Source organism: Notechis scutatus, chromosome 4, assembly GCF_049901735.1.
Source record: "Notechis scutatus isolate UNSWTSFEM ecotype Mainland chromosome 4, rNotScu1.2, whole genome shotgun sequence".
NCBI lineage: Eukaryota > Metazoa > Chordata > Lepidosauria > Squamata > Elapidae > Notechis > Notechis scutatus.
In genome coordinates, this window is record NC_142012.1 from 102,271,620 (window position 1) to 102,286,052 (window position 14,433).

The 14,433-nt window shown below is 48.2% G+C and overlaps 1 protein-coding gene across 1 annotated transcript; it reads left to right on the plus strand.

The window, feature by feature from the left end:
• Positions 1–8,774: 8,774 nt before the first annotated feature.
• Positions 8,775–13,852, plus strand: NKX6-2 (NK6 homeobox 2). Its single transcript, XM_026670666.2, has 3 exons — positions 8,775–9,209; positions 9,933–10,105; positions 13,305–13,852. The coding sequence occupies exons 1-3, from the start codon at positions 8,789–8,791 to the stop codon at positions 13,560–13,562; spliced, it is 852 nt and encodes a 283-aa protein (XP_026526451.1). The 5' UTR covers positions 8,775–8,788; the 3' UTR covers positions 13,563–13,852.
• The last annotated feature ends 581 nt before the right edge of the window (positions 13,853–14,433 follow it).

Sequence of the window (14,433 nt, forward strand, 5' to 3'; positions counted from 1 at the left end):
TTTTGTTTATTATTAACATTTATTTTTATTAACTGCAGGTCTTTTATTGGTGTATTATGTTTTGAATACATAAACTATTCAGGTGGCGAGCAGCTAAAATTACTTTTACAAAGAACAAATTAAATATTTGAATGTTAAAATATTTTTTTAATGATTTTTTATCTTTCCCAGACAAAAATCTTTCTCCTGAGCCTGAACCACTTGCTCTTAATGCCTTAATGCAGGGGTCCCCAACCACCGGGCCGCGGACCGGTACCGGGCCGTGGAGCACTCTTTACCGGGCCGCAAAGAATTTTTTTTTTTTAAAAAAATGGCAGCTTTCTTCGCCTTCGGTGAATGCTGCTGGGATCGGGGATCAAGGACACAAATGAAAGAAGGGGAGGGAGGAAGCAACCGAAGCCTGTCCTGCTCTCTGGCTCAGCTCTCTCAGTCGCTTTCTCGCTCCTCCTTCTTCCTCCAGGAAGAAACTGCTTCAAAGAAGCCGGGGGAGGGGGCTTTTCCTGTCGCCGCAGCTTCCCGAAGCGCCCGTTTCACCCCCACCCCGCCCGCCCGCCCGCCCGCTCATGGTTCAATTCACAGTGCTCCGTTCTGCCTGCCTGCCTGTCTGGTTGTTTAGGAGCAGCTTGCTGAGAATAATAACTATTCGCCTCTTTTTATCAGCGAAGCTGCTCCGAAGCGAAGAAGGCAGACAGGCAGGCAGGTAGAATGGAGCACTGTGGATTGAACTGGCGGGCGGGCGGGTGGGGTGAACGCGCTCGGAAGCTGTGGCGACAGGAAAGCCACCACCCCGGCTTGGGCTGCTGGAGGAGCGATAGAGTGACTGAGAGAGGAACAGGCAGACACCTGAGGGAGGGAGGGAGGGAGACACCTGAGGGATGGGGCTGAGGGAGGCAGGGCCGAGGCGCTCCTGAACTTGGTGGTTTGCTGGCAGACGTTTTATTACCCGACTAGGTAACAACATCAGATGTTACCTAGTCAGGTAATGAAACGTCTGCAAGCAAACTACCAAACTCGGATTCTTCCCCTCCCCCTCCCCCGGTCCTTGAAAAAATGTTTCTGCTTGAAACCGGTCCCTGGTACAAAAAGGTTGGGGACCACTGCCTTAATGCATCCTGGCTTATTTATCAATACAGCATATTTAAGAAACGTTGGGGGATCTGGAGATCTTGAGGTAGCAACTCTATATAATTTACCAACAAATGCCTATGATTTGGTGTTAAATAGTGAAGAAAGTTCCTGCTTGAAAAAAGCCATTCCTGCAGGAAAGAAAGCCTAGGACGCATGACTTCGAAGTGCTTTGATTATAGGGATGACTGGGAAAATTGTATTCAAAATGACCTGATAAAAAAGAATTGTGTGATGACCCAGAGTGTAACACAAATGTAACAAAATCCAAAACGTAAATAAACATCCTTTAATGCCTCCAACTTGGCCCCACTGTTCAATAATTCTCAGTTGGAGATAAAACTTATGCAAAAATAGTCTTCAAAAGAAAGCAATACAGTCTGAACTCAATGAACAGATAGAGGTGAAATAAAAAACCAAAACAAACTATAATGAAGGAATTTCCACAATGGACCAGGATAAGTAATTACCAACTTCAAGGAGATAACAAGGCACAGTCTGTTGGAAAGACACCAACCAAGATAACTTCAGCCCAAAATAAAACACGCTTTGCTTCTGTTTTAACCGTCTCTCTTATATACTATTCCCCTCAGCTGCAACCAATGAGGGGGGGTCATGGCCACTTCCTCTCTCTTAAGCCAAGTTGTTTCCTTCTCCATTCCTCCCTGCATGTCCTAGGATGAAGAGGGGATGGGCCTGGTTCTTCCTCTGACTGCCCAGCTGGCCTCGGCCCTTCCCCAGCCTCCTCCACAACCTCCGGAGCCACACCTCCATTCCCTGTCTGCTGTTCCTCCTCTCCCTCAGAGTCTGACTCTAACAAGGGCATGACAAATTGTGTTAACTGGGAATGGGCCATCACGATGAAAACTGGAGAGAAAGAGAAAGCAAGAGAGAAACACAAAGAAAGAGATGGATAGAGTACATCAAGGTTCTCATAGCCAAAGACCTTGGCCAAGATTAGGTAAAGATAAAGGTAAAGGTTCCCCCACATATGTGTGCTAGTCGTTTCCGGCTCTAGGGGGCAGTGCTCATCTCCGTTTCTAAGCCAAAGAGCCAGTGCTGTCCAAAGACGTCTCTGTGGTCATGTGGCCAGCATGACGAAGGCGCACGGAGCACTGTTACCTTCCCACCAAAGTGGTCCCTATTTTTCTACTTGCATTTTTATGTGCTTTTGAACTGCTAGGTTGGCAGAAGCTGGGACAAGAAACGGGAGCTCACTCTGTTACGTGGTGCTAGGGATTCGAACCGCCAAACTGCTGACCTTTCTGATCGACAAACTCAGCATCTTAGCCACTGAGCCACCACGTCCACACTTGGCCAAGATTAGACATCTCCAAATGCAGAGTGATGAGAGAAACTGGGCTAGATAGTAAACCAAATCAAACTATGGTTCATGAAGACAGACCAGAGTGCCTGGAGGTACAGGTAGGCCTCACTTACTGCCTCGTTTAGTGACTTTCAAAGTTACTACAGCCCTAAAAAAAACCTTAGCCTCACAATTACAGTATGATCTTCCCTGTGTCCTTCTGCTCTTTATTTTCTCTTGCTTATTTATTCCATACCAAGATGTCTTCAAAGAGAAAAAGAAGGAACATAAGGAAGTAACAAGAAGCAAAGAAAAAGTGAGGTAAAATCCTAAGCACAGTCATGAGATTTTCACATAGTAACTGCTTTGTTTAACAACTGAGATCCTGATCCCAATTGCAGTCACTAAACGAGGACTTACTGTAATTCAGTTCAATACAGAACTATCTTTTCTTTCATATGAAAGTGTCTCATTTACATATAACTTTTTGTGTCATTTCCAACAAGAAAATGACACTCATTTTCACACAAACCATCTGTTAATCCTGTATCAATAATGTTAGTATAATTTAAGTGATTTAAAAAAAATTAAATACACTTTTAAAAACATTATTGATGTGGAAATCTTTTTCTTTGTGCTGTTTTTTTCTTATTTCTTGACTTTTAGAGAAATTGAATTACCAGGTAAGTAATATCCTGAAGAACATAGAATTGTGGAATTTATGAGGGAGAAGGGAATGCTGATTGTGTCAGATGCTTTGTTTGCAGGTAATACAAAAGGCCATTTGAACAAGGGATTCCATTAAATTTACTTAGCTGTACTATTGCTAACAGTTAAACCTCAATTTTACTCCAGCAAAGCAGGACCAACGTTTTCTAACAAACATTAGAGAGATGTTTAGAGAAGGAAGAAAATAATGATCTTGGAGACTTTATAAATATATAATAAAACTCGGTATTTGAAGTGCCTGAAAAGTTCTGCAAACCTTTTTGGGACACTGTTTGAGCTTTAAATTCCAGAATGACTTCTCAGGAATTGCCTACCTGTCCATGGCTGTGGATTAGACAGCTTTCTAGCCACTTCACCTTTGGGAAACCATCTTGTGGCCTGATGTTCTCTCATCTTCTCTCACAATAAAAAGTGGCTATGTTCCCCTCTAGGCCCTGCTCTCCAACACTCCTTGGAGAAAGGAAGAAGACGACACCATCTTTTCCTGGGTCAACAAATGAGGATACCTTCATCTTTTCCACTAAGCAATCTCCACATGGAAGGGTCTTCAAACTTGGAAAGTTTAAGACTTGTGGACTTCAACTCCCAGAATTCCTGAGCTAACATGACTAGAGGAGGAATTCTGGGAGTTGAAATCCACAAATCTTAAAGCTGTCAAGTTTGAAGACCCCTGAACTACATCCTCCATCATTCTCAGCTCTGCTTGAGGATTAGGTACCCCAGCAAGGGGATATAAGCGATGTCTTCCTTCTTCAAACTCATGTCTTGGCCGTCCTTCTGGGACAGTAAGGATTCCTCAAAGGCTTCAGGCTACATAATAGGGGTTCAATTTTACCTCCACTCCCACCGCTGGTCGGCTGAGAAGCACGCATGGATCCCCCAAATGTTGAATCATTGCTTGGTTGCCTCTCCCGGTCCTGACCAGTCGAAGAAGTTGGATTAAGTTGGATTCTCCAGCATTCTTCTTCCACCACCGTCTCTCTTCCCTTCGGGGGACGCACCAGCCTCCCTCTTCCTTCGGGTCTCTTCGGAGCAATCACGGGGGGGTGAGGGAAACGACAGTCTGGGTGGGGTGGGGGCGTGGCTGGAGGCATGACGCAGCCTTCGGAAGTGGAGGGAGTCCCTCTGTATCTACTGCAGCTAAAAGCAGCACATTGGCGGCCGTCTGAAAGCCAGGAGCGGCTCTTCCCGTCCGGGGGCACCTTAAAAAAAACAATGGAGAGCTAGCAGCGCCTCCCATCTCTTTGCTCTCGGAGTAGGATAAATGGGGCAAATGAATTCCCAGAGAAGATGCGGAGCAACAGGGGTCCCCAAACTTGAAGACTTGTGGACTTCAACTCCCAGAATTCTCCAGCTAGACTGTATAGACATATAATTACATACAGTATTTTGCAGACCTTCTTGGCAATTTTAAGATTTACTTCATAAAGAAATCTAGTCATCTTTTCTAGTCATCTAGTCTGCCTTTTGCGTGCCTCTGAGAACTTCGCGCATGTGTGTATTTTTCTTATTCTTACTCTTTCTTTCCCATCTTATTATGAGGGATTGTTCGCTGCTGTCACCTGGTTCTGTAAAAGGAGGAACTCGGGAAAGAATAGGAAAAGCGGGGTGGGGGGGAGGAAACCAGGATCCTTTTTAAAAAAAAAAGAGAGAAAGAGAGAGAACTACTCGTGTCCAAGCAAGCTTTGGCTTAAAAATGCCAAAGTGGATTGTCGGAACAATCTGTTCCACACGCGTGAATAAGCATCACATTGCAACTGTGAGTCTGCCATTGGAAAGGCATCAGACTAATAGGAAAACGTACAGCAGCGTTTCCTTTGAACTTCTCCTGACAAGAGACCCGTTGATTTTGTCGGTTGGAAATCCCACGGAATCGATCCGGTGTCCTCTTTCGACATTTCCCCAGAACTGATCACCTCGGACGGCCCCAGATCAGAGCGCTGAGTAGCTGCAGTCGCGGTACTTCCTCTGACTCTGGCCAGAGCTCATAAAATCCGCCAGCCCAAATTCCGCTACAAGATCCCAGCTAAATGAAGCATTCATTGGCTGGCAGAAAATCAGCTCCGCTGAAGTTTATCGCAAGGCACCTGTCAATTGCATTTCATTGGAAGCGTGAACGTGCGTTGGAAGAGGGTGAAATTAAGAGGGAAACGGGGAATCTCTAGAACAGAAGTTTCTCTTCTTTCTTTCTTTCTTTCTTTCTTTCTTTCTTTCTTTCTTTCTTTCTTTCTTTCTTTCTTTCTTTCTTTCTTTCTTTCTTTCTTTCTTTCTGTCTCTTTTCTTTCTTCCTTTCTGTCTCTTTTTCTTTTTTCTTTCTTTCTTTCTTTCTCTCTTTCTTTCTCTTTCTTCTTTCTTTCTTTCATTCTCTCTCTCTTTCTGTCTCTTTCTGTCTCTTTCTTTCTTTCTTTCTTTCTTTCTTTCTTTCTTTCTTTCTTTCTTTCTTTCTTTCTTTCTTTCTTTCTTTCTTTCTTTCTTTCTTCTTCTTCCTTTCTTTCTTTCTTCTCTTCCTTCCTTTCTTTCTTCTCTTCCTTTCTTGCTCTTTCTTTCTTTTCTTCCTTCTTTCTTTCTTTTACGAGAGGGCTTTGTTTCCTCTCTTTCTCTCCCCACCTCCCCTCATTCACCCCTCCCCCCAGGATTTAAACTCCCCACCCCCCAAAAAGTATAACCTAATGCCACAAGGACGCTGGCTTCTGGGGCTTCCGGGCCACACCAGCCTCCCTCTTCATTGCTTCTGGCTAGCACTCACTCTATGCAGGCAGCTGCGTTTGACGAGGGAGGGGTGGTGGTGGAAACTGCAGTTTTTGGAGACGATAGGAAGGATACAAATGCAACTTTCTGAGTTGAATAGTTAGGATGCCGTGGGAGAAACGGAGAGAAAAAGAACCAACTAAAATATCGGTCCAAAAGTACTATAGTCACCCACTGGTCTGATCGAAAGAATATATGAGGAGAAGGAGATGTTAGAATCCAGCGAGTTTAATGGCACTTAGAGCCAATAACTGCGGAAGAGTAGTTCTCTATTATGTGAGACACGTGTCTAGAAAATGCTCTTTTCCGTGCAAGGGAGAAAAAAGCAAAACCTTTGCGCATATTCACTATCCCAAATTTGGTGGCAACTGGATGTTCCCTTCACAGGTACAATATTGCTTGCGAGGTTGGTTCGTGGAAGGCAACAGGTTTAATGTTCCCACTCGCGCACAGTCATTGGGTACAGCTATGGCCGGGGCCGCCTTTTCCTCTGCACTGAAGACCACCAGCAAACCCAAATAGGTCTTATATAAAGATCTCTAAGGATGGGATCCTGCACGAATCCAAAAGCTCGGAAGACCGAACTCTGGTCCCGGTGAGCGACCCAGATTAGATCCTCACATAGGTCTGGTTTTAAGTCTGGGTTGCCTTTGCACAACCTTTTTTCTTTTAAGTGCTGCAGCTTTTTTTTTTTAACTTCTCCTTCGTCTTGGCCTTTCCTTCTCAAGTCCTTTCCTAGCATTCACAAGTATTAAATATCCAGCAAGGGTCAAGAGAAGCTGCCGGGTTGACACGGAAATGTTCCACTTTAAAAAGCAAGGCTTTTGGTGGATCCTCCACTGTAATTCAGAGGTTTTTGTCTTCAACGCTGAGAAGTCAAGGTCTGTTTCCCAAGAGTTTTTGGGAAGAACGCCTCTTGGGCCTTGATAGGATTCGGATTCCAATCAGTTCATTTTAAATAAGTGTCGTTATTATTGCTGGTTATGCCATCCTGGACGGTTTAAGTATTATTAGGCCGATTCCGGATCCAGCTTCTAAATAGGAGCGCCAGACGACTGCAGATGGTTACAAAACTCTGCCAGAAAATCTCCAAGGTTTATTTCTGAGTAATTAGTTAGTTTCAGAAGTGGCCTAAGAAACTACCCCTTGTCTAGGAAGAACGAAAACACAATTTCTTTAAAAAGTCAAAATATCACAAACACCGGGCGTCGTGGGCTGCAGGAATTCGAGATGTTCTTAAAGCCGGGTCGGAAAATGCACTCAACTTTACGCATTTGGGGGACCTTATATTTTTCAAATAAAAAAAAAGTAACGGGCAAGGAGAAACACGTACCTAAGCGGCAAAATAAACTCTTGACTGAAAGGATGGACCAAGAGGAGTTTCAGAAAAGATCTCCTCCTCACCCCCTCGTCCTCCCTTTGCTTGTTATTTGGAAAATCAGGTAATCCTAAGGTAATCGAGCACGGGAAGCGGCAGTCCTAAGGTAATCAATAGAGACACGGAATCTGCTATAAAAGGTATTTTTCAGGGGGAAAAAAAAAAGCATGAACCATCCTCGGAAGGGAGGGAAAAAAAACAAGAATATATATATATATATGTGTGTGTGTGTGTGTGATATATTCCATATATATATATTCCATATATATTCCATACACACACACACACACACACACATATATGGAAACGGTAAATCCACAGATTCCGTTTTATTTCTCTCGGTTTCTTCTGAAAACCGCGAGCTGCCGTGGGAAAAGCCGCGTTAATGTTTTTAGCGGTCTCAGAAAATCAGAAAAGCGGAATGAGCCGGATTGGGTGGGGGGGAAGAGGGCTTTCATTTGTAAAAGTGGCTTTGAGTAATGGTGCGAATGGTCTGGAGGACTTTAGTGACATCAACGCCGTACTTATTAATTTTTTTTTAATTTATTGCTTCAACCCAGAAGGGGTTAAAAAAAAAAAAAAAAGCAGCAGCAGCAGCTTACGCCTAACTAAACTCCCATTCCGCGGGATTTATTTAATCTTCGGAAAGATAAATCAGCTGGTAAATTTACAGCCATTTAAAAGTATCCCGACCGACTTTTATCACGGAAGCTTCAAGCAAGCCTCGCTCCCCCCCCCCGCGGCTCCTTTGCCCCGCCTCCGCCCGGCCCGAAAAGACACGCCGGCGGGGCGGCGGATGCAAAAGCGGGAGAGCAGCCTGCCGAGCCATTGGCTGAGAGCCGCGGCCTCGGCAGAGATCCCGGCCAATCGGAGGAGCGCGGCGGGCAGGTGGCTGCGAGGTTATCAGCGCATCTTGTCCCGAGCGGAGAGTCCTTCGCCGAGGCTCTTTTCGCAGGCAGGGGAAGCTCCGCGGAAGCCGGGAAGGAAAAAGGGGACCGCGCGGCAAAAGTCGCTGGAGGGAAGGGATCCCTCTTTCCCCCTGCAGGATTTCCACTCGGGCCTTTTTCGTGTTTTCTTTCTCTCTTTCCAAAGCCGCCAGGAAACTGGAGCGGGCCGGGGGGGACTTTCTCCCGCGCCTTCTTTCCCGGGCGACCGCCACGCCCTGGCCTGAAAACGTCCCGCGCCGGGCGATCGCGGCTGGGCTGGCCCTCCTCGTCAAAACAAGCGGGACTCGGGACCATCGCGGCTTCTACCGTCCACGTGGGGCCAAACTTGGTGACCCGCCTCGGTTCTCGCTCCTTTCTCTGCGCCGGCTGGGAGGCCGAGGGTTCCGCCTTCGCTTGCTCCGATTTGGAGGACGGGAAGCAGCGGCGGCGGCGGCGGCGGCTCCCTTTTCTCCCCTCATCTCCCTCCCCGTTCCCACCCCCCGTGTTCTTCCTCTTCTTCCCACCTCCCCCCACCCGCCCACCCCCGCAGCCGCCGCCGCCCCTTGATGCTCCCCAATGTTAGCCGTGGGGCAGATGGAGGCTAACCGCCAGGGCGCCTTCGTGCTGAGCGGTACGCCGCTGGCCGCGCTGCACAACATGGCCGAGATGAAGACCTCCCTCTTCCCTTACGCCTTGCAGAGCCCGGCCGGCTTCAAAGCGCCCGCCCTGGGCGGCCTCAATGCGCAGATCCCGCTGGGCACGCCGCACGGCATCAGCGACATTCTGGGCAGACCCGTGGCCGCCGCCGCCGCCGCCGGTAACCTGCTCTCCGGCCTGCCCCGCCTGAACGGACTCACCGCCGCGGGGATGTATTTCAACCCGGCCGCCGTCTCCAGATACCCCAAGCCCTTGGCTGAGCTGCCCGGCCGGCCTCCCATTTTCTGGCCCGGAGTTATGCAGGGATCGCCCTGGAGGGACCCCCGGCTCGCCTGTCCCGGTAAGGCGGGGTTTTTTGGGGGGAGAGGAGGCGCTGAGGGGGGGGAAGGGAGGCCGCAAAGGAGCGGAGGCGGCAGGTGGAGATCCGAGCGAGGGGATCGTTTGGGTCCCTCTCAAGTTTTTCCCGCCCATTAATTCGGGCTCCCCGCCAGGCTAGAGACTCGCTTTTACCAACGCCAGCTCTCTGCTCAGCCAGGGCCCCGGGAGGGCTCCCCACCCTGCTCGGATCCCGCCGCCTTGGACGAGACCCGCCTGGCGCTGCAGCCGTTTCTAGGACGCTTGAACCAAAGGCGGCTCTCGGACGGGAAGTCGCCGAGCTTGCCACAGGCAGCGGACTCCGCCGAGGGGGGGTCCCGTCCCGAGGCCCTCCGTTTGGGCTCCTCTTGCTGTCGCCTCCGTCGTCCGTTGAGCCGGGCGGGGGAGAGCGGAGCGCTGAGTGGGGGGCGGGGAAGCGGGCGAGGCGGCCTTTCCCGAAGGCTGCGCGGGGCGGGCAAAAGGCTTCTTTCGCTTGGCGCCACCGAGCCGCTCGGCCTTCGTCCGCCCTTGGAGACGGCGGTTCCGTTTCCTTGGCTTTCCCCGCCGTGGCTGTGGCAGGGGGCCCCCCGAGTCGCCCGTTTAGGATTCCGGTGGAGACCGAAAGGTAAATTTTCCTGCCGGTTCTCCAAAGACGCTCCCCTTGCGGAGCTGCTCGCTGAGGCGCTCTCTCGCTCTTCCTCGTTTTCAGCCCAGGCTGGGATGGTTTTGGACAAGGATGGCAAGAAAAAACACTCCCGACCGACCTTCTCGGGCCAGCAGATTTTTGCGCTGGAGAAGACCTTCGAGCAGACGAAATACTTGGCCGGTCCGGAGAGAGCCCGCCTCGCCTATTCGCTGGGGATGACGGAAAGTCAAGTCAAGGTAGGGCGCTCTCGGCCAGAGTGGCGCCGAGCTCGGCTTTGAGGCGTAGCAACTCCAGCGCGGATTCAGAAGCCAGGAGGGAGAGCTAAACGGCACTTACGCCTTGCAAAATCCTAAAATCTCCGGGGTCTCAGCCCCAGTGAACTAAAGCGATGGTCTCCAAGGAAGCCAGCAGACTATTAAGTTAAAATGTTCCCAAAGTCGCACTAGCTAGGATTTCACAGCTTGCCTGAATACAGGTTGTGCCACTTTCCTTAGAGAGACCTTCATTTTGCTGCTGCACTTAAATGAATGTGAGTGAACACAAACTACTGTTTTCTTAGATCAAAATTAGGTTTATTGTCAAAAACCTTAGGTTTCCTATCAGATACTTCATATTAATGCGCACAGTTCATTCCTGAATGCCCAAAACAAAACAAAAGCAAATCTTGAACTTTGGGAAACTTTGATATTTATCATACATCACATTCTTCATAGCAAAATGTACTAAAATAAAGCAAATGTCCATTGCTACTATTAAATAAGAAGTGTTATGAAGAGGTTAAATGCAAAGGCTGCCTTTTCAGCTTCTTTCCCTGGCTCTAAACTTAGTCTGCTGCTCTCCCATCCGTGTCCATTTCACCTTTCCACTCATTTTAAGTTCTAGCAATGAGATAAACTGAAATGTTTAAAGTCTGGAGAAAAAAACAACCCAGACCTTACATAACAACCTGTTGAACTGAAAATAAAATACCTATATGCCAAACCTAAAATATGGTTTGGAACCAGATGCTTTTCAAATTCAAAGATTATTTCTTCCTGAATATAGAAAGCCTCTTTTTAGGCAAAGTTAGTGCCTATGTGTTTTAGTCTTTCTAGAAGGCTGGAATTTCTCTCACAACTCTATACTATGGTCTTTCTGTGAATTGTCCTGAAAACAAAAGAAACAATCATCTTAAACGTTGCCTTATTTTCTAGTATTACAGAAGGCCAAAAAAGGATATTAATACGAACATGACTTATGCCTTTAAGAGGCCATGGGACTTGCTTACTGTGTAGCTAACAGCCTGATGCACATTGATTCTAGGTGGACCTCACTGTACAGAGATTTAATTCTGAGCAAGTTTTTTTTTCTTATTTAATTTAGAAGAAAGAAAAGCTAACTTTAAATAAAGTTAAGATATTTAGATGATATTCATTAGTGGATTGCTGCTAATACTAAGATATCCAAAGAATTTCAAAGCCTTCCCCCCTGCAAAGTTAGCAATTAATTCCAAGGGGGCTTCTTAGAAAGTAAGCTCTATTGAATTCAGCTGGTTTTTGTTTCTGGTGAAAGTGGTTCATCTGTATTTCAAAGAGGCTTGCTGGGAGTCCTCCTTAAATCAAAGGGGACTTTACTTTGGAGTAAATCTGCTTACAGCACAATTGAAAGCCCTCCTATTTGAAAGCAGGGTTCTTAGAAATTTCCTTCCTACAAATTACTAATTTTGGAATTGGTGGAATGAGGGAATGGTGTGACCTGGGTTTAGAGGCCTGTGCACCTGCACACAGACAAATTGTTCTGCAGGTGTCTTCTGCAGAAGGATTGCAAGGCAGTCAGTTGAATAATTATACCAAGTTCCAGATTCCAAGGGCAAAATGTGATTTTTTTAATATACATGATGAGTTTCCACCTAACCATAGGACCCTAAAACCAAATTTTCTTGGAATTGTACAGGAACTCAGGGGAAAAAAGATATAGTTGCACAAAAGTGATATTGACACTGTGGGCACCCACATATGATCTTCAAATCCAGATTACTACACTATTTTAGCAGAATCCTGAATGTCAGGGCGCTCAAAAGTTGGATATAGGGAACCCATTGTAGATGGATCTCCAGAACAATACCTTCTGGTGTTTGTATATTTGCATGGAAATGTCTATTTTTGTGGCTCTGGGGTAGAGCTAGTCATACTGGTAGGGGATTCAAAGAGCATATTATCTTTAGCATTAGCAGTCAGGATATTATTAAGCAGCATTTTTTTTGCCTTGTGCTCATTTTAAATATCTGATACCTATTTAGGAATAAAACGTACAGTTCAAATTTATTTCTTCAAAACAAGCCCTGTTGCTCCTCTATCTAAATCCCACTCGGATTCTGGTATCCTAATTGTGCCCTATTTACAGTTTTGGGGAACCGACATTTTACAGACTGAAAATCCAAATTCCAAACTAAGACAATGCTAGCTCAAATTAGAGTGTTTAAAACAGCATGCATTCTTTAAAACAAACAACACAAAAGCACAATTGATAAAATGGCAAAAAAATAATTCCAGAGGGAATGGAGTATATGCAGTTCTACTTTGAGGATGAACACCCTACCCTGCCTTCCTTCTCTTTCTCCCTGATTCTTGGCTGAGCGAAGAGCTTTTTTTTTTTTTTAATCTAAAAAACACTTTAAAAACTTTTGATAAACGATTAGTAAAATTCATGCCTTGAGTTTTTCTCCATCCTCCCTCCCTCCCTGAAATTTAAAATAATTTCTTTCACATTTTTAGAAGTTCGTTCATTTCTAGCTATTTGTAGCTAATTCCATTGGCCGGGCTTTCAACCAAGGTTGTGTGTTGCAGTTGCGGGCACTGAAAAATCCGGGGAAGCCCGAACATCCCAATTGGAGGAGTTTGCTCCAATTATTCGGCGGATGATTCCCAATTCGCAGGATCCCCGTTGCAAACCCCAGCAGGGGACGGCCGACACAGGATGGCTAGCCAAGGACGACGTCTCTTAAGCATCGGCCCTTCCTTTAGGGACTCCTTCCCCCCACTCCCACTTCGGCTGCAAACCGAGTTCGAGGCTTAAAAAATCTCCCCGAAGGACGCTCGGTGCTGCAACCGTTCCTCTAGCGCGGCTCCTCCTCCTCTCGGCTGTCCCGGCCCCCTTTGCCATTTCAAAGGTTGGAGGGAGGGGTCGCCCCCTGGCACCCCGAGGGGGTAATTCTGGGTCGTTTCTTAAGTGCCGTCCGGCTTGGTGCGGGATAAAGAGGGGGCCCGGAGGGGGAGATGCTACACCGACGGCTCCCTCAGCATTGCCATAAAATGCGGGCCGGGGGGAAGCGGGGCCTCGACTGGGTTTGGATGAAGCGGAGGGGTGGGCAAAGCAGCTCTCCGGGTCGTCCTCGGGCGGCAACAGGCTCCTGACTTTGACCGTCTTTCTCCCTCTCTCTCTCTCTGGCCGGCCCAGGTCTGGTTCCAGAACCGGCGGACCAAATGGCGGAAGCGGCACGCCGCCGAAATGGCTTCGGCCAAGAAGAAGCACGACTCGGAGACGGAGAAGCTGAAGGAGAGCTCGGAGAACGAGGACGACGACGACGAGTACAACAAGCCGCTGGACCCCAATTCGGACGACGAGAAGATCACGCGGCTCCTCAAGAAGCACAAAGCGGCCGCCGCCCCGCTGGCCCTGCTCAGCCCCTGCAGCAACGCCTCGGAGCCCTCGTGACTGCGGCCCGGCCCTGACCCTCCCGCCCCGTCCTCTCCGCCGGCCAAGCAGGGTAGTAGTCGACGACAGCCTCGGGACTGGCCGCCGCCACGTCGTGTACAGGCCGCGCGTCGGGAAAGTCCTTTCTGTACATATATATATATATATATATTTACTGAATAAGTTATGGCAAGGAATGGCCGCCCTTTTCTCTTCACCGCTGTCCGTTGCACAGGGAGGAAAGAAGAAGAAAAGTTATTCCGGCCTTCGTGGGGTAACGCCTGGCTTTCTTTGCCTTCCTCTCTTTAGACATCCTCCCCCAGTTCCCTCGTCCCCAGTTCCCTCGTCCCCGCTTCAGACTGCTGGCGGTGGGCCTCGAAAGAAAGCAACGCGCAAAGCAAGCCGGCTTCGGGGGCCTTTAAGCGGGCTTCGCGAGGGCCCGGCAGCGTGGCTAGCCAGAGGCTAGGCCCAGGCGTAGCTGCTAGGCGGAGGGCAGCCCCTCGTATCCGGGACTTGCGCTTGAGACCCGGCTCTCCAGAGCAGCGATCCCCCCCCCACACACACACACATACCAAAAAACAAAACAAAAAACCCCAACCTTTTGGCCCGCAGGGACCCTGTTCCATGGAGGGTCCTTTATGTGTGTGCTGCCTCGGATGGGGTTTGGCTTGTTTGCGCGGGTTGCTGGCATGTCGCGACCCCGGCGCCAGGGGGTTGGGGACCGCTGCTCTAGAGTGTCATCCTAGGCCCCCTAACTAAGGAGCAACCCCACCTCCCTTGAAGGGGACATGTCTCCTGTCCAAAAGGAAGGTAGGATTGCAGGTGATGAACAGATAATTGATTTGGGCCAAACTGGATTGCGGCTGGGTTTATGCATTGGGGCCTTCATCAG